This window comes from Phocoena phocoena, chromosome 1 (assembly GCF_963924675.1).
Source record: "Phocoena phocoena chromosome 1, mPhoPho1.1, whole genome shotgun sequence".
Classification (NCBI taxonomy): domain Eukaryota; kingdom Metazoa; phylum Chordata; class Mammalia; order Artiodactyla; family Phocoenidae; genus Phocoena; species Phocoena phocoena.
The window spans coordinates 99,457,830-99,483,588 of NC_089219.1; the positions used below are offsets into that span (position 1 = coordinate 99,457,830).

At 35.6% G+C, this 25,759-nt stretch overlaps 1 protein-coding gene across 4 annotated transcripts in view; it reads right to left on the reverse strand.

Moving 5' to 3' along the window:
* Positions 1–25,759, reverse strand: part of ST7L (suppression of tumorigenicity 7 like) — a 77,579-nt gene that overhangs the window by 44,875 nt on the left and 6,945 nt on the right. For all 4 annotated transcript variants that reach the window (XM_065891290.1, XM_065891299.1, XM_065891284.1 and 1 more), the window contains exons 4-9: positions 21,819–21,873; positions 18,844–18,959; positions 12,441–12,519; positions 4,180–4,334; positions 2,604–2,701; positions 2,057–2,171 (exon numbers count right to left, since the gene is read on the reverse strand). In XM_065891290.1, coding sequence (XP_065747362.1) covers positions 2,057–2,171; positions 2,604–2,701; positions 4,180–4,334; positions 12,441–12,519; positions 18,844–18,959; positions 21,819–21,873 — 618 coding nt within the window. The remainder of the gene's footprint in view (positions 1–2,056; positions 2,172–2,603; positions 2,702–4,179; positions 4,335–12,440; positions 12,520–18,843; positions 18,960–21,818; positions 21,874–25,759) is intronic.

The following is a 25,759-nucleotide window of genomic DNA, read 5'->3' on the forward strand; positions in this document are numbered from 1 at the left end:
TGAACTAGCACAACTTCTTTAACCTCAGTTTTCCCAAAATAGAGAAATGGTACTTTTCTAGCAGAGATTAAATTAAACCATGTCTGTGAAAGCCCTCATACAATGGTAAAAAGTACTCAACAAATGCTTATAAGAAGCTGCTTATAATAATACTATCCAAGGAAAAAGCCATTGTATAGATAGAACTATGTAAAAACTCCACCTATTCACAGAGAAAAACTAAGATTAAGAAAAAAAAAATTAACACATATAATAAAGTCCCACCAGGGACTTCCCTGGTGGCCCAGTGGGTAAGACTCCACACTCCCAATGCAGGGGGCCTGGGTTCAATCCCTGGTTGGGGAACTAGATGCCACAAGCTTGCCGCAACTAAGAGTGCACATGCTGCAACTAAGAGGCCCACATGCCACAACTAAAGATCCTGCGTGACACAATGCAGATCCCACATGCCGTGACTAAGACCCGGCACAGCCTAAATAAATAAATGTTAAAAAAAATTAATAGTAGTTAAGTCCAGGTGATATAATCATGGGTGGTTTTCATTTTTTTCTTCTTCCGGTGTTTTTGCATTTTCTAAATTTTCTTAAATGATGATTCTTTATAAAATAAAAAGAAATTAAGAACTACAATGAAATTAATTATATGAGTTCTTTCTTAAAGAATGACCAAAATAATGTTATTGGCAGAGTAAGACTACAGAACTCTCTTTCCAGATTCCAGAGTTATACCAGCAAATGGAGAACTAAAGAAGTAAACTTGCTTTTAACTTTTTCAGGATTCTAGAAGGGTAAAAACTGGGGACTCATAAAAATAACTGAAAACACAGAAGCATATCCAAGTTGCTAGTTTTATTTTATTTTTAATGAATAGGTCCTATCTGATTTTTCATATTCAGTCCCTAAGCTTGTTCATCATAAGTATCATAAGCAGGCCATGCATCTGATAAGTAACATATGGAAAGAATTTCTCACAAATTTCTCCATGAGCCTGTACTACTCTAAAGCACTTCCTAAGAATTCCAGATGTTTAAAAGAAATAAACTTCTCTTTCCAAGTGTAACAAATTTCAAACTTTCCAAGTCATGGAGATTCCCAAGCTAATGGGTAGGAGCTTACAACAGGAGAGTGTGAATAAGTGACTTAAATGTGTTCTAATACAGTGAAAGATATGACCAGAAATATTATGCTAGTTAGGATGTTTCCAGCTTGGGGTTAAAAGCTGATGCCTCACTCAGAATGAGGAGAAAGGCTATGCTTCTCAAAAATTCTCCCAACTCCATTTGTGGTAAACTGGAACTGTTATCGTATAATAATAAAAATAGCCAACATATATTGACTTCTTACTTACTGTTGGGAGACTAGTAAACAAACAAATGGAATACCTAAGTTTAAGTTCAAGCTTGCCACTTACTGGCTAGAAGACCTTACCCAATCACTTAACCTTCTTCTACTCCAGTTTTCTTATTTACTAACTGGAAACAGTAAAAATACTGTACTTGTCCTACCACTTCACAAGATTGTTATAAGGATCAGATGAGATAATAAATTATACTTTGTAACTAAAAAGCATCGTAAAATGTTATTCTGAGTTACTCTTATATATACTCTAAGCAACTTCTGTTAGCCTTCCCTGCCACTCCAAAACAAATGAAGTGCATAGCACCCCATACTTTTCTATTACCCCACCTAACACGCTATGCCTCAATATAACTACTATTCATTTGTCTGTATGTTCCACTAAACAGTAAATTCTATGAGGGCTAAGTCCATGTCTTCTTATTCACCACTGTATTCCAAGCGCCTCACTCACATTAGGCGCTCAATAAAAAAATGAATATATCTTGAGAGAAGGAAAGTTCCTCCTTGCAGACTTTTGCTACCAAAAGTACTGATAAAGAAGATACTTAATAGCAACTTATATCCACAGATACTAGATACTGACTGGTAAGAATGCAAAGAGAAAATCACAGAAATACCAGAGTAGGATCACATTTATGATTACTTAATAGAAAAAAAATACTTTAACCATGCTATTAACTAAGAGAATTATCACTCACCATCATATTTTGCTAGAACTGCTTGGACATCTGCATAGGCCTGTAATTCTAAAAGTGATTCTAGGAGATTTTCATGGATGTTCAACATGGTAAGAGGGGGAAATTCTTTCATCAACTGTATATTAAAAAGAAAAAAGATTAAAATTATACAAAAGGAACTCAGAGCTGAATCAAATTCACTGAGGTAGAAATTCTTTTGTTTCTTAAAACTGTGGAGACTCAACCTCTAAGAAATCTATGTATATTAAATAAATATCTTGTTATAAAACTATCAATTAAAAAAACAGTGATTCTGGGGAATTTCTTGACGGTCCAGTGGTTAGGATTCGGCACTTTCTCTGCTGGGGCCCGGGGTTCAATCCCTGGTCAAGGAACTAAGACCCCGCAAGCTGGGCAGCATGGCCAATCAATCAATCAATCAATCAATGTTTAAAAAAAAAAAAAAAGGAAAACACATAGTGATTCTGCATTAACTTAACTGGCAACTTAAAACACATTCTGTTTTTGAAGGAATAAAGATAAAGGTTGAGTCATCAAATTTACTTACATCTCTCATTATTTTTACTGCTTCTCTTATTCTTCCTAATTTTCTTGCACACATTGCCAGTCTTCTTTTAATATACACCAGTACATTGGTATCTCTCCCTATTTAGAAAAACAACAAATGACACAAACTATCACTTTTATATTATGACCTGCTACTTCATTAACATATTACCTGTTAATTTTATTTGCTTACCTTGGGAGGTTCAATTAAAATTAAATTGTGTCAGAATGGAAAAATATTAATAATAGTTGAATTTGGGTGATGAACAATGAACGAAGGTTCATTATACTGCTCTATTTTTATAGATGTTTGAAGTTTTTTATATTAAAAGCTTAAAAAATATATATAGAGAGAATTACTTTTGCCTCTAACATTAAGTAATCGGAGTACAGTATATATAAAGTAATTTGTGTATACTTGGCAAGTAGATTTTACTATTGAAAGACATACATTAATAGGAAGAAATAACATTATTAAGTTTCTGCATAAATAATCTACTATTTTAATATTCTCTATTATCTTAGCTGACAAACAAAAGATATTCAAAACAAAATTTCCATGCTAGCATAAATTTTTGGTCAACAGCAAGTAACTAACAAACTACAAAACTACTTCTAGAAAGGGCTAACAAATATTTCTGGAACTATCTCATAACTATATCTGAGATTATACAAGGACAAATGGCATGACTTTTTTACAGATGTTTCATTAGTTCCAGACTGCAAAATTACATATTCCCACAGTTGTGTGTTATAACAACACGCATTAACGAAACATACTATATACATCAATATTTAGTTTAGAGAGAAAACATTATCCTAATTTTAATTTACACAAACAAAAGATTTAGAACTTAACTCCAGGAGATAATGCATTATATAAACATATTTCAATTTATTGCCCATTATCTGCCAAAATCATGAAACTAAAGCCCTCTGGCCACACAAAATAGCAGGAAGCAGCAGCATTACAGATTCTAATATCTTTGGTAAAAGTGTCTCGATCACAACTGGGAGAGTATGCCTGAGAGTGGAAAGAAAGGACCTCAGCTGCTATGGCCCATATGGTCTCAAACACATCATGGAGAAAAAACAACCAAAGAAATAGTCAATATCAAGTGTAAGGCTGGTTTTGTGCTGAAGGGCCACTCCCTGGCACTATATGGAGATATATACTGTCTGAAGAGCAAACCAAATGATATACCTCTACTATTGCTTGGGTAAGGGTGAGGATAAAGGTAATAGCTACTTATCATCACTAGAAGGTTCTCTTGAATCTTGAATACTTTTGAGTTGTGTTTCTCCAATGACCAGCCCAATTCTCATATGAAATAAATTATTGTTAAGTTTCAGAGCAGCACATCTCTCAATAACCAGAACAGATCTGTTCCCTTCCACAAGCATTCTCTAGCTAATATACATTTCTGTCTTGCTGACTTGAATAGATTTGTTATCTCTTGTGAAAAGGAGCTAACTTTTAAGTATTAAGTTTTTTAAATTGTTGTTGTTTTGTGTTTTACACATAAAACAGGCAGTTGCAGGAACTAAAAGCGGAAAATTAGTTCAAATTCACTTACTCAGTTGAGCTTCATGCTGAGGACTTTGGTGCTGGCACTGTTGTGACCGCCTGTAAATTGTTTCTCCTGCCTTGAGTGCCTGTTTAAATAACCTTTCAGCATCTACAATAGTTGTTGCTTCTTCCTCAGCCAGTAGAACATATGCAGTAGCACAGCTATAAAGAAAGCAAGCAAGGCAATTTTAAGTAAAATGGTAAGACAAGTATTTTCTTTGGGGTATGTCCCTTTACATCACATTTCCGTATCTTTCCCTACACTTTCTGTAATAGGGAAGAACATTTGTATTCTATTACAAATTAATCACTATATGGATGTTGCCTATAAGCTTAAATTATATATAATGACCCATCTCTCAGAACCCTGCCTCCCAGGTAATGAGCATTAAGCTAATATACTTCTGTTTAGCTCACAGGAAACATCTTGACCAGGCCCACCTGTGAATGACTGCAGGGAGGAAGAAATTAACACATCCCCTCTGGAGGCTGATGGGAACCAGAAAATAGTTTGACTTTACTCCCTCCCCTTTTAGTATAAAAGGAGACTGAATTCCAACTCAGGCAAGATGGTTCTTTGGGGCATGAGCCCACCATCTTCTCAGTTTGCTGGCTTTCTGAATAAAGTCGTTATTCTTTGCCCAACAACTCATCTCTTGATTATTGGCCTGTTGTGTGGCGAGCAGTACGAGCTTAAACTTGGTAATAAATTTTGGTTTTTCAAAAACACTATTTTTTGTTTTTATTTTGTTCTGTTATTGCTGTTAAACGCCTCTTGTGAAGGGGTATCTCATTGTGTTTTTCATTTTCATTTCCCTTATGATGAATGACACTGAGCATCTTTTCATGTATTTTTCGGTCATTTGTATGTCTTCCTTGAAGAAACAGACATTTCAAGTCTTTTGCCCATTTTTAATTGGTTGTCTTTCTGTCACTGAGTTGTAAGAGTTCTTTATATATTCTGGATAACTAGACCCTTATCAAATATGACATGCAAATATTTTCTCTCATCCTGTGGGTTGCGTTTTCAGTTTCTTGACAGTATCCTTTGATGCACAAAAGCTTTTAATTCTGATGAAGTCTATCTAATTTTCCTTTTTTGCTTGTGCTTTTGGTGTCATATCTAAGAAACCACTGCCAAATTGACAGTCATGAAAATTTGCTCCTATGTTTTCTTTTAAGAGTTTTATGGTTTTAGCTCTTAAATTTAGGTCTTTAATTTTTAATTGTGTATGGTGTGTGTTAAGGGTCTAACTTCATACTTTTGTATGTGGTTATCTAGCTGTTACCATTTGTTGAAAAGACTATTGTTTCCCCCACTGAATGGTCTTGGCACCCTTGTCAAAAATCAATTGACCACAGATGCATGGGCTTTTTTCTGGCTCTAAATTTGATTCCATCTAGATTAGATGGCTATTCCTATTATTTAATTACTGTAGGTTCATAGTAAGTTTTGAAATCAGGAAGTGAGTCCTCCTACTTTGTTCTTTTTCAAGATTGTTTTGGCTACTGGAGGTCTCCTGTAATTCCATATTTTAGGATCAGTTTGTCCATTTCTGCAAAACGGGCAATTGAAATTTTGATGGAGACTGCACAGAATTTGTAGATCAACTTGAGAAGTACTGCTATCTTAACAATAATAAGTCTTCCAATCCATGAACACAAGATGTCTTTCCATTATTTAGGTCTTCTTTAACTTCTTTTGATAATACTTTGTAGTTTTCAGTGTACAAGTCTTGCACCTCCTTGGTTAAATTTATTCTTAAGTGTTTTAACATTTTTGACGCTATTGTAAATGGAACTGTTTTCTTAATTTCCTTTTCAGATTGTTCATTGCTACTATATAAAAAACAACTGATTTTAAGTTGATCTTGTCTCCTGCAACTTTGCTGAACTCTTTTATTAGCTCCAATAGTTTTTTGGTGGATTCTTTAAGGTTTTCTATATATAAGATCATGTCATCTGTGAAGAGAGATAGTTTTACTTCTTCCTCTCCCATACGAAAGCCATTTTCCCTCTCTTCTTGCCTAAGTGCATTGGCTAGCACCTCCAGTACAATGTTAAATAGAGGTGGTGGGATTCCCTGGTAGTGCAGTGGTTAAGAATCCGCCTGCCAATGCAGGGGACATGGGTTCGAGCCCTGGTCCGGGAAGATCTCACATGCCGCAGAGCAACTAAGCCCGTGAACCACAACTACTGAGCCTGTGCTCTAGAACCCGCAAGCCACAACTACTGAAGCCCGCATGCCTAGAGCCTGTGCTCTGCAACAAGAGAAGCCACCACAATGAGAAGCCCACACACCAAAGTGAAGAGTTGCCCCTGCTCACCATAACTAGAGAAAGCCCGCACATAGCAACAAAGACCCGATGCAGCCAAAAATAAATAAATAATTAAAAAATAATAAATAGAAGTGGCAAGAGCAGACTTTCTTGCCTTATTCTTGATCTTAGCAAGCTTTGAGAGTTTCAGTCTAAAGTACATAGTTAGCTGTAGGTTTTTCATAGACGTCCTTTATCAGTTTGAGGAAGTTTCCTTACATTCTTTATTTGTTTTTATAATAAAATGGTGTTGGATTTTGTCAAATACTTTTTCAGCATCAACAGAGATGATTGTGTGGGTCTTGTCCTTTGTTCTGTTAAAGTGATGTCTTACACTGACTGATTTTCACATGTTAAACCACCCTTGCCTTCCTGGGATAATCCCACTTGGTCATGGTGTATAATCCTTTTAATCTGCTGCTGGATTTGGTGGGCTAGTATTTCGTTGAGAATATCTGCATCTATATTCATAGTGAATATTAGTCTGTAGTTTTTGTTTCTTATGATGTCTTTCTTTGGTTTTGGTATGAGAGTAATACCGGCCTCACAGAGTAAGTTAGGAAGAATTACTTCCTCTTCTATTTCTTTGAAGAGTTTGAGAAGGACTGGTGTTAATTCTTCTTTAAGAGTTTGGTAGAATTCAGTGGTGAAGCAACCTAGTCCTGAGCTTTCTTTGTTTGGAATTTTTTAAATTACTGATTTGATCTCTTCATTTGTTATAGGTCTATTCAGATTTTCTTTTTCTTCTTGAGTCAGTTTTGGTAGTTTGTGCATTTCTGGGAGTTTGGCCATTTCATCCAAGTTAGCCAATTTGGCATACAATTGTTCATAGTATTCTATTATAGTATTTTTAATTTCTTTAAGGTCAGTAGTAATGTTCCCAGTTTCATTCTTGATTTTAAGTAAGCTGAGTTTCTCTCTTTTTTAATTGGTCAGTCTAGCTTAAAGTCTGTCAAGTTTGTTGATCTTTTTAAAAATACCCAACCTTTAGTTTCATTGATTCTCTCTATTGTTTTTCTATTCTCTGTTTTGTTTATATCACTCTAATCTTTATTACTCCCTCCCTTCTGCTTGTAGTTGGCTCTTCATTTCTAGTTCCTTAAGGTATAAAGTTAAGTTTTTGATTTGAGATCTTTCTTTTTTATTAATGAAGGTATTTACAGCTATAAATTTTCCTCTAATCACTCACAGCTTTTGCTGTATTCCATAATTTTTTGGTATGTTATGTCTTCATTTTCACTCATTCCAAAGTATCTTTCTAATTTATCTTGTGATTTCTTCTTTGGCTCATTGGTTGTTTAAGAGTTGGTTGTTTGGGCTTCCCTGGTGGCGCAGTGGTTGAGAGTCCACCTGCCGATGCAGGGGACACGGGTTCATGCCCCAGTCCAGGAAGATCCCACATGCCGCGGAGTGGCTGGGCCCATGAGCCATGCCGCTAAGCCTGCGCGTCTGGAGCCTGTGCTCCACAACGGGAGAGGCCACAACGGTGAGAGGCCCACGTACCGCAAAAAAAAAAAAAAAAAGAGTTGGTTGTTTAATTTCCACATATTCCAATATTGTGAAATTCGAGATTTCCTTCTGTTACTGACTTCTAATTTCATTCCACTGTAGTGAGGGTGGATAGTTTGTATGATTTCAATCATTTTAAGTTTATTGACAATTGTTTATATCCTAATTATGATGTATCCTGGAGAATGTTCCATGTACACTTGGGATGTTGTTAGGTAGAGTGTTATATAGATGTGTTAGGTCCAGTTGGTTTATAGTGTTGTTCAAGTCTTCTATTTCCTTGTGTATCTTTTGTCTAGTTATTCTATCCAATATTGAAAATAAGGTGTTGATGTCTCCAACTATTATTGTTGAATTCTTTATTTCTCCCTTCAAGTCTGTCAGTTTTTGCTTCATAAGTTTTGTTATTAGACATATATAAGTTTATAGCTGTTATATCTCCTTGATGAACTGAACCTCTTTTCACTATATAATGTCATTCTTTGTCTTGTAAAAACTTTTTGTCTTAAAGTCTATTTTGTCTGATACCAGTTTAGTCACTCCAGCTCTCTTTGATTACTATTTGCATGGAATACTTTTTTACACACTTTTACTTTGTACTTCTTTGTGTCTTTGTATCTAAAGAATCTCTTGTAGACAGCATACAGTTGGACTACCTTTTTTTCCTATTTATTCTGCTAATCAATGCCTTTTAATTGAAGAGTTTAATCGATTTACCTGTTTAAGTACTTAGTGATAAGGAAGGAATTGTTTCTGCCATTTTCCTATTTGTTTTCTATATGTCCTTTTTTTTTTGCTCTCAATTCCTGCATTATTGTCTTCTTTTGTGTTAGATACATATCTTCTAGTATACCATTTTGATTCCCTTATTACTTACCACATTTTTTTGTTATTTCTTAGTGGTTAACAATTACATTTAACATCTTAACTTATAACAATCTAGTATGAATTAATACTAATTTAGTTTCAATAGTATACAAAACTTTGCCCCTATATAGCTCTTCCCCCTACTGCTTATGTTGTTATGGTCACAAACTGCAACTTTATAAACTGTATGTCCATCAACATAGATTTATAGTGACTGTTTTACATAGCTGTCTTTTAAATCATATAGATAAAAAGAACTGCAAATGCCCCCCAAATTAATATTGACTTTTTAATTTGCCTATGTAGTTACTTTTACTGGCATTCTTTATTGTTTTGTGTGGAGTCAAGACTGTCTAGTATCCTTTTATTTCAGCCTGAAGGACTCCTTGCAGCATTTCTTGTAGGACAAGTCTACTAGCACTGAACTCTGTTTTTGTTTATCTGGGAATGTCTTAATTTCTCCATTTATTTTGAAGGACAGGGTTGCTGGGCATAGAATCCTAAGCTGACAGTTTTGTTTTGTTTTGTTTTTTTGAACTTTGACTATGTTACCCCACTGCCTTACATGGTTTCTGATGAGAAAGCAGCTCTTAATCTTTTTCAGGATCACTTATATGTGATGAGTTGCTTCTCTCTTGCTGCTTTCAGGCATCTCCTTATCTTTGGCTTTCAAAAGCTTGATTATAATGTGTCTCATTGTGGATGTCTTTTGAGTATGTCATACTTGGGGTACACTGAGCTTCCTGGATGTGTAGATCCGTATCTTTCACCAAATTTGGGATCTTTTCAGCCATTATTTCTTTAAATGGTCTTTTTGCCCCTTTTGCTCTCTCTCCTTTCTGGGACTCCATTATGCACAGGTAAGTATGTTTAACAGTGTCCCACAGGTTTCTTAGGCTCTGTTCACTTTCCTTCATTCTTTTATTTTTTACGTAAATCAAGTTTGCTGATTCCCTCTTCTGCCTATTCATATCTGCTGCTGAACCTCTACAGAAAATTTTAAATTTCAGTTATACTTTTCAACTCTAGAATTTCTATTTAGTTCTTTTTTATTATTTCTACCTCTTTACTGACATTCTCTAATGGTGAGACATAATTTTCATGGTTTCCTTTAGCTCTTTATACATGGTTTCCTTTACCTCTTTGAGCATATTTTAAATAGCTGATTTAAAGTTTTTGGTCTAGCTAAAGTCCAAAGTCTGGGGTTCCTCAAGGACAGTTTTTATTCATTTTCTTCTTTTCTCTGTGTAGGGCATATTTTGCTTCTTTGCATGTCTTATAATTTTTTTGTTGAAAACTAGAAATTTTAAATATTATAATCTAGCAACTCCAGAAATCAGATTTCCCCTCCTCTCCAGAGATTACTGTTGCTGCTTACAGTTGTGACTTTTCTGAACTGATTTTGTAAAGTTTGTATTCTGTCATGAGTGACCAGTGAAGTGTCTGCTCCTTTAGCTTAATGGTTAGTCAGTGATTTGACAGAGATTACCCTAAACACCTGAAACCAAAAACAAAACAAAAAGCAAGTCTTTGCAGATAGGTTCTGTGTGTGTATTGGGGCATACCTTCAACATTCAGTCAGGCAGTTTACAACTCTGCCTTAGCTTTCACTTTCTGTTTGTGCAGAACCTGAAAGTCAGACACACACGAGAGCTTAGGGTCTTCTCAAATCTTTTCTGAGCAGGTGCCCAACTTTGGGCACGTGTGGAGCCTCTGAGATTCCCAGGAATATGTGGAAGCTTTTTAAAGCGTTTATTTCCCAAAGTTTCTCATTCCCCAGCCTTTCCTCCCAAGCTTTCTAGTTTGTCTCCTGTTTGCCCTAGTTGTTATCCCTTGATCCTGGCAGCACTGGCTAATACATTTGCCTTTAAATATTTTCAACAATGCCCCCACAGTGTAGCTGTGTCAGTGCTGGGAGAGTTTCGAATTAACCAAAATATAGGCAAGCCCTTTGAGCTGGTTCTTCAGAGAGTAACCAGATGGGTCAAAGTAAACAACCATAATTCTTTGAGAAAAAGGTCCATTCTGCTTCCTTTGATAGTAGGAATTATACCCAGAAGGCAGACTGTTGTCTTCAAGGCTGCCACTGACCTAGGGAGTGGAGGATGGGGTCAGTGTTAAGTTAAAACACCACAAAGCTCTCTTACAGAAATTCAGCTATTTTTTAAAACTGATTAAGCATTCTCCAGGTTGCAATAAACTTTGATTAGCTTTCAGAGTTTCAATAAAATTCATTCACTGCTTGTTGAGTTCCCTACACTGCCAGTTTTGTTCCACCTTGGGTGAGTCTTCTTAATAAGGATTAGTATATCTGTGGTAGGGGAGTAAGAAGGGGTACAGGGACAATGCTAAGTTCACATTATTCAGGAGGCATTCCTTGATTAATCCCAACTGGAGCCATATTTTTACTCTTGACACTTATTTAATATTAGATTAATACTTATTGATCTGTCCCATTTAAATATTAAGTTCACTTATTTTTCTTTTTTTAATTTATTTAATTAATTTATTATTTTTGGTGGCCTTTGGTTTTCGTTGCTGCACGCGGGCTTTCTCTAGTTGTGGTGAGCGGGGGCTACTCTTCGTTGCGGTGCATGGGCTTATCATTGCAGTGGCTTCTCTTGTTGAAGAGCACAGGCTCTAGTAGTTGTGGCATGCAGGCTTCAGTAGTTGTGGCTCACGGGCTCTAAAGCACAGGCTCAGTAGTTGTGGTACACGGGCTTAGTTGCTCCACGGCATGTGGGATCTTCCCAGACCAGGGTTCAAACCTCTGTTCCCTGCATTGGCAGGCAGATTCTTAACCACTGAGCCACCAGGGAAGACCCTAAGTTCAATTATGATTCTACATTTTGTTTTTTCAAAATATAAAGTTGATTAAAGGAGCTATAAAAAAAGAAAGCTGCTGTATGGCTTCCCTGGTGGCACAGTGGTTGAGAGTCCACCTGCCGATGCAGGGGACATGGGTTCATGCCCCGGTCCGGGAAGATCCCACATGCTGCGGAGCGGCTAGGCCCGTGAGCCATGGCCGCTCAGCCTGCGTGTCCGGAGCCTGTGCTCCGCAACGGGAGAGGCCACAACGGTGGGAGGCCCGCGTACTGCAATAAATAAATAAATAAATAAAATAAAGCTGCTAACATTAAAAAAAAATTAAATTAGAGCCATGTTTTACTTATTTTGAATTCCCTTCCCATGCCTCCAATCCTACTAGCAACTACAGTTCTCAGGACTGAATGAATGCTTTAAATAAATGACTTAAGCGAAAAACAAAATTAAAACAGGTGGCTTAAGTATTTTAGTACTCTTTAATTATCAAGTATTATCACCAATCAGATCAGCATTCTCCTTTTTATAAAGTATTTCTAGCATAATTTCTATTCAAAAGCATAGATAAGTTTACAATTTCAGAAGCAAAATACAAATGTCAATGAACACTGCAAATTTTGTCTCTAGTATGCAAAAAGAGAAAGGGGACTATTAATGACTCCAAGTATCTTAGGAACAGAAAAAAGGAAACAAAATCACTTGCCTGGGTTTCCTTCAAAACAAACTTATTTTCCATATATTTCAAACTTACTCATTGTTTAATTCTAAAGCTTGATAGGCTGCTTTGATTCGAGCTGGAGGATTTCTTTCCCTCCATGCCTTCTGCATAACTGTAGGAAAAACATTTCAAAAAGTAGATGATATGGTAAACATAAAGTATCTCATGCAAAACGTATGAAAAATGAGTTAGAAGAGTAAACAAAGATTTAAATAACATGTTCTTAAACATAAGAAATAAGAAATTGGGGTGATGGCTCACATTAACCTCATGAGAAATTTACATTAAATTTGGAAGCTTCACATAAAGTGGAAATTAAAATATTAGTTCTCTGATTTATATGAATAATAACATAGATGGTACTTAATCAAGTTAATTACATCATTATACATGAACATTTATATATCTAAATGCATATTAAAATTGATATCAGATTATAATCTATGAAATATTCTAGTTCCTTTATCCTCTTGAAAAGGTTCTATGGAACTGTTAAAAATATACAAAAAAACTTTAAAAACACAGTATTTTTTTAATCAATGATTCAATCCATGAAGAATGTCTGAATTTGCATTTTGTATAAAAAGGGGGGTAAAAAGGAATTAACTTAGACTATTGTATATTTATGGAAAATGTCAGTCTCTACTAAGAGTCAAGAAAAGCCTGAATTAGGATATCTCTGGAATAACAATACTAGTTTTGTTGTCATTTACTGCACTAAAATTAAAATTTCACACTAAGCAGTTTCTTAAAAATTAAACAAACAGGGACTTCCCTGGTGGTCCAGTGGTTAAGAATCCACCTTCCAATGCAGTGGATGCAGGTTTGACCCCTGGTCAGGGAAATAAGATCCCACATGCCGCAGGGCAACTAAGCCCGTGCGCCGCAACTACTGAGCCCACGCGTTCTGGAGCCCACATGCTACAACTAGAGAACCTGCACACTCTGGAACCTGAGCACCACAGCTAGAGAGAAGCCTGTGTGCCACAACAAAGATCTCATGTGCCGCAACTAAGACCCGACCTGACGCAGCCAAATAAATAAATAAATAAATTTTTAAAAAAAAACTAAACAAACAAAGTAGATCCATGAAACTATCTGGCCTATTTCAAGTTTGATAAGAAAAACAGAGAATCTATGAATGTTGCTTTTGGAACAAAACCTATAACTGTCCAGAAAGAATAATGTGGAAAATGTTTGAGTTTTCCTTTGGAAACAAAATATTAGTCTTGGCTTAGAAAAGGAGACAATATATTCTACTTGGGTAACAAAAATATATTTCTCACATCAAACATGTCACCAGCTAGCTGACAGCTAATGCTTCCTGAACTTGACAAATTGATGCAAGTCAGCACCCATTTGATAATAACCAGGTAAAGAATAACATTTTGCTTAAACATTAAAATATTACATAAAAATCAAGTATAATATTTGACTTGCCATTTTTGATGATGAGGCTCTCTTCTGTAAGTTACATGATATTTTCAGGTTAAACTTTGACACTGAATCTTTATTAACAGTTTAAATGGTTATTTGGTACTCTAGCATATTAAGTATATAGAGTAATTTATTTAACCAGTTCTCTTTTGATGGATAATTAATTTTTTGCTAATATAGAAATATTGTGATAACCATCTTTCAACATCTATCTTTGCAAACCTGACTAAAGAATGGTTGGGGGCTTCCCTGGTGGCGCAGTGGTTGAGAGTCCGCCTGCTGATGAAGGGGACGTGGGTTCGTGCCCCGGTCCGGGAAGATCCCACATGCCGCGGAGCGGCTGGGTCCATGAGCCATGTGAGCCATGGCCGCTGAGCCTGCGCGTCCGGAGCCTGTGCTCCGCAGCAGGAGAGGCTGCAACAGTGAGAGGCCCGCATAACGCAAAAAAAAAAAAAAAAAAAAAAAAAAAAAAAGAATGGTTGGTTTTTATTTATCTATCTATCTATCTATTTATTTATTTAGCAGGATGTGGGCCTCTCACTGTTGTGGCCTCTCCCGTTGCGGAGCACAGGCTCCAGACGCGCAGGCTCAGAGGCCATGGCTCACAGGCCCAGCCACTCCGCGGCATGTGGGATCCTCCCGGACCAGTGTCCCCTGCATCGGGAGGTGGACTCTCAACCACTGCACCACCAGGGAAGCCCTGTATGCATCTTTTAAAAGATTTTGGATATATATTTCCAAACTCCTCTCAATGAGACTGTATTAATTTACATTTTTTCAGGCAGTGCAGGAGAGTGACTATTTCCCCACTCCCTTAACAACACTGAGTAGTATCAATCTTTGCTAATTTAAAACATGAAAACATCTCATTCGCATTTGCATTTCTTCTATTTCTAGTAAGGTCATCTAATCCACCATTAAGCATTTTTTCTTATTCTCATGTTTTCAAATGATCTATCCAGCCTTATTATTCCTCACAACCAATGCATTTCTAAGCCAATGAGGAAAGGGGAAATAAAGTAGAGGAAGGAATACACTTCCTTCTAAAAAAAGGTTTAGGAATAATTTAAAGCAATATGCTCATTTAGTATTCAACTGTCCTCTTTAAGAATACTCAATATGCTTAAAAAGTAACACAAGCAGTTTAACAATTCAATCAAAAATTTATCTATTTTTCAAGTTAAATACTATTCTAATATGCTAACCAGCAGAAGAGACTACCATTCAACCCAAGACCATGTGTCACAAATATACATGCCTTGAGACCAGGCAGAAAACATAAATGAGTGAACTAGAAGCACATGCACTGTGTAAGAGAGTCACAGCTCAGGTCTAACTAATCACTGCCAAGTGGAAATGCAGGTCCATATTTCCCAACTTAAAATTGTAAATCTGGAGTTTAATGTTAAATGTTGAAAAAAGAAAACCAAAAACATGAAAGCAAATTAACCAAAAAAACACTGCTGGCTGGCCCTGAGAATATGTTTGTTCACTGTCCTAAATAAACAAATCAATAGAATAAGAACAAAAATCTACTAACTTAGGGCTTCCCTGGTGGTTCAGTGGTTAAGAATCCGCCTGCCAATGCAGGGGACAGGGGTCTGAGACCTGCTCTGGGAAGATCTCACATGCCGTGAGGCCTGTGCACAACTACTGAGCCTGTGCTCTAGAGCCTGCGAGCCACAACTACTGAAGCCCGAGTGCCTAGAGCCTGTGCTCCGCAACAAGAGAAGCCACCGCAATGAGAAGCCCACGCACCACAATGAAGAGTAGCCCCAGCTTTCCTCAACTAGAGAAAAACCTGCACGCAGCAATGAAGACCCAACGCAGCCAAAAATAAAGAAAATAAATACATTTATTTAAAAAAAAAATCTACTAATTTAGTAATTACTGATGACAAGAGTCAAGAGAAATTTGTCACATCACACATATAGGCACGTTTGTCTTTTTTTTAATATAAAACTATAGACATAAATCATTATCTTTATGTGAATATCTGAAAAGATCAATATGGAACCAACAGTCCATTTCTGGATTATCATTTGTGGATAAGGTTTAGTTCAGTCTTTAACTGGGATTATGCATACCTCTAGAAGTACTACATGAAACTTTGCAAGGACCAAAATGGGACACACCGTTTTAAGAGAATCAATTTCTAAAGCTTCAACTATATATGACTCTTTCCTATAACTGATCTACCTGAAGAATGTTCCTCTGATTGGTCTGTCATGCTGGTTTTCCTTTCCTAGCCAACATATGCTCCCCGACTCAGTGCGCCCCCTAAAGATATATTACCTTTTCCTACTTTACAAAAGAAAAGCTTACTTTTCACCCATCCTGAATCTTTCCAAGGTACGTTGCCCTAGAGTGTAAAGATCTCCATGTGCCTCAAGAGACAATTCAAAGTTTGGGTTTGGGAGGAACCATTTTTAATCAAGGAACCTATAATAGGGATTTGTGCCATTTACTTATTTAACAGTGAAGCTCAGCATTAGAAATAGAGTATTCTGGCCCCTGGAATTTCTGAATTCAAGTATATTGTAGAGTGGGGAGGGAGTGATAATTTTTATCAGTTCCATTTATCAGCACCCTTTCTCCCCTTACTATCAAAGCATACATTGCTCCTAAGGGAAGGTACCCTCATAATAAGGCAAATAAAGCATTAGTAAGGGATAATAAAGGCAGTGGAATCTTGTTTCGGCCAAGTGATAAGCTCACGGCAAGGCTTTAAGACTTATCTATCTTTCTATCTTAGAATCTGAATTCAGAAGAGAGATGGCTGTCATAGGGATGCATGTTAACATGTTTATTTGAATTAAAAAATGAAGTCAGACTTCTCTGTCAGAAAGTAAGTCTGATTTAGTTGACAGGAATGACAATGAGAACTCACCCAGCCAATTAAGTTATATGGAGGACTCTTCCCAAAGTCGGAAGAGCCAAATATGTAGCTCGAAGGATTTGACAAAAATATAAAGTACATGGTTCCATTTAGAACTTTATGATCAAAAGAAACTTAAATTTAAAAAAAATTATACAAAAACTGTTTATTGTGGAAAAGTATTTAAGTGTGATTTAAAAACTCTCAAATATAAAATAATTATAATAAAATCCTACAGAGGTGTGGAATGGATATGAGTTCAACAAGAAAAAGTACTTATATAAAATTTACTACTGTTAGAGTATTTGTTCATGTACTTTTCAATGGATCATGGTGGATATCAAGTCATTAGATTCCTTGAAATACATTCAAATATAGAGTATTTTAGTTTTATTTTTAAATGTCTATATTTATAATATGTTAAAAATTACATTCTTTGCAATTATTTAACCTTATGATGTCAAGTTAAAAATGTGTGAAGGGATACATAGTTTTTCAAAATTCTTTTAGGAGCTATGTGAACAAAAATGTTTTAAGACCACAGCTTTAGTGGATAGCCATGGTTACTACTTGAAAAGCCTGCCAAGGTTTGCAATTCTGCCCATGAGAGGGAGGTGAAGCCTTAATATCCACAGTCACCTCAGTCCTCATAGTTAACATACAATACTGATTTTCCACTGCTGTTATTTCCTTAACATTATACTTTTGCCATTAATGTAAACATTAAGCACACAAACATACAGCAATTCCTTTTTCTCTGATTTGCAATTAAACCATTTTATGTAACCATACCAAAGATCCTTGGGTTTCCTGCTACTACAGATGCTGAATATATTTAATACAGCAGAGATATAGCACAATGAACTCACTTCAATGTTGGAAAACTGGCTGTTTTTCAGACCCTAACTGTTGGTGATTTTCTTCTGCCTATCAATGTGATGAGTAGAAGCAGTAATAGTATAGTGGTTAAGAGCTAAACTTGAGCTTGAAACCCAGCTTTTTCATTTATTAGCTAGGTGATTTAGGAAATGTTACTTGTCTCCCCTTTGCCTCAGTTCCTTTATATTTAAAATGTGGCTGATAATAGTACCTATATCATGAAGTGATTGGGAAGATTAAATTAGTATCTTTATATAAATTGCTTAGAACAGTGCTTGGCACATAATAAGTGTTATACAAGTGTTAGCTATTATTACTGAAATTGATTAAGACATCTGTGACACCAAGGCTATTCATTCATTCATATTTCCATCAAAGAATAAATATTAATATTTACAGTATATCAGGCAGTGTTCTAGATGATAAGGATTCAAAGATGACAAGTATAGTCTCTAATTTCCACAGTTTCACACATCATTAGGGAGGACAAACATTAAAACATGATAAACTAACAAATAAGTGTTTACAGTTGAATAAGTTAACTAAAATTATTATAAAAGTGAGGTTCTGACTAAGTACTGTAGAACTGCAGAGAAGATCAGGGAAGGCTTCCCAGAGAATGAGACTTTAATTTTGAAGGATAAAAGTAGAAGCATAGATAAGGTGGGAGAAGGCAGTCGAAATAGTTGTGATAAAGATCCCTGTCTTTAAGCCAAACATTTAAGAGTTTCTATACTCACTTCTACAGAGAATATTAGAGAGAACTAAACAGACATTTCTATGATCTTCCACCACTTTATATGCATCTCTGACTTATGACTGGAATAAAATATACCCCATTTTTCTCTACATGCTGTGCCCCAATGTTTAACTTTGCCTTATTTTTTTTTTTTAATGTGTAATTATAGGTGTTAACTTCCCCAACCAAAACTGGGTACGCTGTTCTCTGTATAAGCAATTGCTGTATTCGATCTGAAAGGTTTTCTAAGTAATAAAAGAAGCAATTTAATTAATTTTTGTAAAATACTTTAAATTCTATAAAGAATTTAAATTTCATCTTATAAAAAACAAAAAAGTATGATAACCTAGTTTACAATCATAATTAGTTTCAATTTAATCTGGGTTTCTTATCAATGATGCAAACTCCAAGCCAAATAACTTTGTATAATAAATAACTCTAAAAAACTTTAAAAATAATTTTTATGACTACTGTTTACCCCAAGAACAGATTACGACACATACCTGTGTCTGAAGGACGTAAAAAGTCCGTGTCACAGGTGAAAAAGGTCTGATGGTCCTGAGCTGACAAATTCATGTCATAGTATGTAAGTGGCTCTTTACCAGTCACCCAAGTGTATCTTTACCAAAACACAATAAAATATGTAAATTGAACATGAGAGAGCATCTGTCTGCTACAACAGACACTTTTTAAAATTCAAAAATATACTGCTACAAATCTTATCTCAGGATGTTTCAAAAGCTTATTATAATCAATAAAGCAAAAGAGATAACCTATCCAAACTACTTACAGTACAATAATAAAACATCAAAAACCAAAACGGAAAAGGTAGATTATTCAACAAACAGTGCTTCAAAATTGAATTTGAAGATAAAACAATTTGACTTAAATATACACTTTTTTAAGTATACTTAAATAAATTCTCAGTGAATTAGAATTAAGTATTAAAAGTAAAACTACAAAGAAACTAGAAAAAAACAAGTGATTTTTTTACTAGATGTCAAGATGATAAAGGGTTTTCAAAGCATAAAAGCAAAAAAAAACTTCTTTCAGATTTTACTAAATTAGAAATTTTACCTTTCATTTCCCCCTAAAACTCTCAATAATTAATAGCAGGTAACAAACTGTCTAATAAATACGTTTTAAAATATCCAATCTCATTGGTAATTAACAAATAGCAAATTAAAATAACTAATTTTGACTATTCAACTATAAAATTGGCAAATATATATTGTCAAGGGTGAGGTGGGACTCACCATATTGCTGTTATAAATATAAATTGGTATTTACATTTCTTTTTCCAGAAATCAATTAGATAATATCTATCAAGAGCCTTAAAAATAACACCTAGTTAGATGATGGACGGGTATATGGAATTCCATTATACCACTCTCTCTACTTTTGTTTATTTTTGAAATTTTCCACCATTAAAAGAAAAATTTAAAGGGGGGAAAAAAACTGTTCACACCTTTTGATTCAGTAATTCCAGTGCTACAAATCAACCCTAAGGAAATAATCATATATGTGGCTAAAGATTTATATATAAAGCTATCCCTCTAGAGTAAATGTTAACAGTGAAATATAACCTGTGACCTGGATAGGAGAGCAGTAGGTAAGTTATGTATGGTACCTCCATATAATAGAATACAGTACAACTATTAAAAATCATGTTTTTGAAGAAATTCATGTTTTGAAGAAATTCTGTGGTAAATTCACACATAATGAATTTTATATATTATGATGTTCAAGTTTTGTTTCTATATATGCGTATAGAAGAGAGACTGGATGGAAATACTAATAGCAGTTATCACTTAGTGGTAGAAAAAGGTGATTTTTTACTTTCTTTCTCATACATCTTTTTATTTTCCAACTTTCAACAATGAATATGTATATATTTTAAAATCAGAAAAAGCATTTTAAAAGCACATTGTGGGCTTCCCTGGTGGTGCAGTGGTTGACAGTCCGCCTGCCGATGCAGAGGACACGGGTTCGTGCCCCGGTCCAGGAAGATCCCACATGCCGCGGAGTGGCTGGGCCCGTGAGCCATGGCCGCTGAGCCTGCACGTCCGGAGCCTGTGCTCCGCAACGGGAGAGGCCACAACAGTGAGAGGCCCGCGTACCGCAAAAAAAATAAAAATAAAAGCACATTGTGTTATTTATATACATGATCAAAGATTTTAAGTTATTTAATTGTATAAGTTGCCTTTAAAGTTTCTATTTAAAGTTTTTAGCTATTTTAGGAGAAATTATCATGAAGAAAAAGCAAATCCTTGTTCATTTAGCAAAGTTTGGTATACTTTCTAAAATCATTTAAAAAAATGAACGATCTACATTTATCCCAAAATGATTTAAAGCAGCTAAAAATCACATGCACAGTATCAATAACTTAAATTAGCAGTAAATTTTAAAAGACTCAGTAAAGTAAAACAAGGATTGGGCCATAAAATGGCTCATACCAAAGAGTTCTATACACTTGCTAAAGGTTGGCTACGATATGATTCCAAGCTTCCTAGAACCACACAATGATTACCAGTGCAATTTAGACTTTTACTTTTACATTAAGACAAACTAATCATTCAAAAAAGAAGCATTAAGAGTTCGTTATACTAAGATAAGAAATTTCTCTTTAAGATTTTCATTAAGTAGATACTATAAGATAACAAGAATAGCCTAAAAACTTTTTAATAAACACAGTGAGAAGTTCAAGGACCTGTTTCTTGCAGAATCCCTTAATATAGGCTAATGGCATCTATCATAAAAGCCTAGCTTTGGCTTCCCAGGATGTGACTGTCCTACACTATCAAGTACTTACGCACAGGGATTACTGCTAAATTATTTTGTATCCCCATCATTTTGCATAGTGCCAATACATATAGACATAAACTGTTTCTTGTTCAATGAATTAAATAACATGCCCCAGTCTACCTCCAGGTAAAACACAGCCCTTTCCAAAACAAAAGTATCTTTGGTCATAAGTTTCAAAAGTCGTTTTCTCATTTAAAATAAAACCCAGAAGAGAAATGGACACAATAGTGTAGCTAGGGAATGGCAATACGAAATACAATATAAAAGTATTATGCTCTGTACTGTTGCACAAATGAAATTTATATTCACATTCAGATTGGTATTTTCTAGTGAATCATCAAATAAAGTTTGCAATTGAGCACATGTGCACAGGAATATGCTGACATTTGCAATTTTTTCTCAATCTCATGAATTCTTTGAAAAGGCTTTCTGCCATAAACCAAGAGCCAAATGTATACTTATATCACAAACATATGGTTTGAAGCAATGTTTCTCATGATTATAAAAGTAAACATAGTCAAGATGCTGCCAATTAAACCTCGGGCTAATCATTTTACCTTATATCAGTATCTCCAACCAGAAGAGCTGTGATATATTTGTAAAAATAAATTTTTCCATAATACTTTTATTCTAAAACCAATGCCATAATTATACTGAAAGCAAAATGTAATACCTCCTATATTCTGCTCCTCTGAAAAGATTTAGAGGATTTCTCCATACCTTGCATTCTAAAAAACAAAGAGAAAAAGGGGGAAAACAAGACAGTTTAATCAAATGTAATTAAATCTTAATTTGGTCAACATGTATAGTCACTGTATGCTAAGTACAGTGCTGCCACATATAGCACAAAGATGAATAAGGCATGGACCACCCCTGCTGTCATGCAGTGTACAACCAATCTAGTCATTCCCTTATTTCTGTCTCCATAGCATTTGGTTCACAATTCAAGTACCACACTTACCATACTACAATGTGACTATCTAGTTTTCAGTTTCTCCTTTAAAATATGAGCTTTTAAAACTTTGCTCAGGGGCTTCCCTGGTGGCGCAGTGGTTGAGAGTCTGCATGCCGATGCAGGGGACACGGGTTCGTGCCCCGGTCCGAGAAGATCCCACATGCCGCGGAGCGGCTGGGCCCGTGAGCCATGGCCACTAAGCCTGCGCGTCCGGAGCCTGTGCTCAAAAAAACTTTGCTCATTTTGTACTTCTGGAACCACAGCATTTGGAACTAACTTAACTGAATTAAGTGTAGCATGAGAATTAGTTATGTAAACTATCACCTACACTGTGTGATAAGTGCTATGATAGAGATATATTTTGTTCCAAGAGAAAAAAAGGAAGTGATTAAGTTTGCTCTGGAGAAATTAGGGGAGACTTTAGAAAGGCTGTGACATTTAAACTTGAACCACTGTAAAAATGAGTAGAAGGTTGCCAGATGAAGAACATTCTAAGCAGAGAAGTATGAGAAAACCACACAGCATACTTAGGTTAGAGTACATGGTAGAAGGTGAGAGGGAGAGCTGTAAATGAGGCTAGAAAATAGACTGGGGGAAATTGATGAAGGGGCTTACATACCATGTAAAGAGTTTAGACATTATCCTTAGTCAATCAGAAGCCATCAAAGGTTTATAAACAGAAAAATAACAAATATCAGGACTTTGGTTAGATCAGCAGTTCTCAAAGTATCATTCATGGAACTGCAAAGTAACAACTTGTTTCATAATAAATGCTAAGACATTGTTTGCCTTTTTAACTTGTTGACTTGAACCCAACCCTGAGAGTAAGGGCGTCCTTAAATTTTGTGCCCCAAGCACCTGACTTAGCCTCACATTAGTCCCAGTCCTGCAAAGTTGGGCTAATGGTACAAATCAAAGGTTGGTAAAACTGCTGGTACTTTAAAGTAGTGGTCATTGGATTCCTCACCCCCAGCCCAGTAAACAAGGCAACCAAATATGATGGTTGTCTCCAGTATAAGCAATTGTTTTTTGAGCTGGACTGACCTTTTTTTTTTTCATGGAATCTCACATTTACTTGAAAGAGTCACTAACAGACAAATTTATGATTTTTCAGACAGATACCTGGCAAACATTTTCTCAAAGTTGAACAAAGTGAGTCTGTCAAATTCAAGGAAGAAAAAGTAGTATTTGCTGCCAATGATAAAGCTTGAGCTTTCAAGTACATATTAGAATTTTGAAAAACTTGTATCAGTTACCATGAGCTTGACAATTTCTCAACTTAAAGGCTTTCCTGTGAGATTAGTGGTGATATTAACAAACGTCATTTTAAAAAATTATACAATATTTCAATATTTGGAAGACACGTATAACTCAGGGAACGAGAATTTTCCAAATGGCCAATGCATGATTTATAAAATTATTCATAAGTGAAAGACCCATTCAAAATGGGACACCAAGGGATTTTAATGTACAGAACATGACAAGTTAACTGATATAGCTTCAGATTCCACATTGCAACTAAACTTTAAGAAAAGTACCTCAGTAAATTTTGGTGTTGTATTGAAAATGAATATCCACAACCTTCTGAAAAGGTTATTAAAATACTTTTACCTCTTCCAACTACATATCTTTGTGAGAACAGATTTTCTTCATAGATGTCAAGCAAAACAACATTTCACAACAATGCAGAAGCAGATATGAGAATAAGCAATTTTTTATTAAGTTAGATATTAAAGAGATTTAAATAATTGTAAAGAAATGGCAGCCTTCTGATTAAAATTTTCTCGTTTTGGAAAATATAATTATTTTTCATGATATGTGTATTAGCTCAGGCTGCCATAACTAAATACCATAGAGTGGGTGACTTAAACAACAGAAATTTATTTTCTCACAGTTCTGAAGTCTGGAAGTCTGAAATCAGGGTGCCAACATGGTTAGGTTCTGGTCAGAGCTCTCTTCCTGGCTTACAGATGGCTGCCTTCTTCCTGTGTCCTCACATGTCTCCTCCCATAGTGGAGAGAGAAATTAATCTCTCTTCTTCTCCTAAGGCTACCAATCCTATCACATTAGAACCCCACCCTTACAACCTCATTTAACCTTAATTGTCTCCTAAAAGTCCTGCCTCCAAATATAGTTACATTAGAGGTTACAGCTTCAACACATGAATTTGAGGTAGGGGAGAGACACAGTTCAGTTCATAGAACTATGTTAACATGCAATGGGTTTCCTGTTATTTTAAAAAAAACAAATAAATATTTTTTTAATTTGTTTTAATTTCTAATATGGTAAATATTGGGGATATAATCAATATATAAACAAAAGCTCTTTGAGGTCCTCAATAATTTTTAGGAGTATAAACGATTCCTGAATCTAAAAAATTTGAGAACCACTTTTTTACATAGTAAGGGGAGAGAATGTACTAAAAGGAGAAGTATCATAGGCAGGGAAACCAGTTAGGATATACAGCAATAGTCCAGGAAAGAGATATCTAAGGCCTACATATGGGACACTGAATGTTGAAAAAGAGGTAAAATAGAGTCAAGGTAATTTTTGAGGGGAATCAATAGCATACGATGAGGGTCAATAGTCTGGAGAAGGAAGGGGAAATAAAAGAGATATAATCTAAAACAACTCAAAGGTTTCTAGTTTGGAAATTCATAGATTTTAGGATTATGGAAGGTACCTATTAAAAGAAGATAATTAGCAGTTTCACTTTGGACAGAATGAGTTTAGGGTTGCTTAGGGCCTTCAAAGGTGGAGATTTCTAGCAAAGAGTTAGAAATGTGGGTCTAGAACATAAAAGAGAGCTTGGGGACAGAAAGTTAACATTGGTTCTCCCAGTATATATGTCTGTGGATGATAATACTATAGAAGGAGATACAGCTACCCAGGGAGAGAAAGTGGAACCAAAGGAGAACTGTGACTCACTTCTGAGGTCAATTCATGCATCTCTTCTGTGAAACACTTTGTGGCCTTCCTTCCAAGAATAACTGACCATTCCCTCTTTTCATCACCATAGTATCTTCCATACACTATATAAAAGTATCTTTTGTATCTTTTGCCATCACTTATTTATATGTCTGTATCCTATACTAAGCTGGAATGTTCTTAAGGTTATCTTCACTTTCATTATGCAATGGTATACTCAATCTCACAATACGGAATAAGACTGTATAATGCATTATTGTTATAATTTTTTACATACTGGACTCTGAGCTCCTTGGGGACACATCTATGTCATATTCATCTTTTTTTTTAAAGATTTATTATTTGTTTATTGATTTATTTATTTAATTTTTGGCTGCATGGGGTCTTAGTTGCAGCACGCAGGATCTTCGTTGTGGTGTGCGGGCTTCTCTCTAGTTGCAGCATGCGGGTTTTCTCTTTAGTTGTGGTGCACAGGCTCCAGGGCACATGGGCTCTGTAGTTGTGGCATGTGGGTTTCAGAGCTTGTGAGCTCTGTAGTTTGCAGCATACAGGCTCTAGTTGAGGCGCGCAAGCTCAGTAGTTGTGGCATGCAGTCTTCGTTGCCCCGTAGCATGTAGGATCTTAGTTCCCTGACCAGGGATCAAACCCGTGTCCCCTGCATTGTACGGTGGATTCTTTACCACTGGACCTCTAGGGAAGTCCCTCATATTCATCTTAATATGCCTTATTCT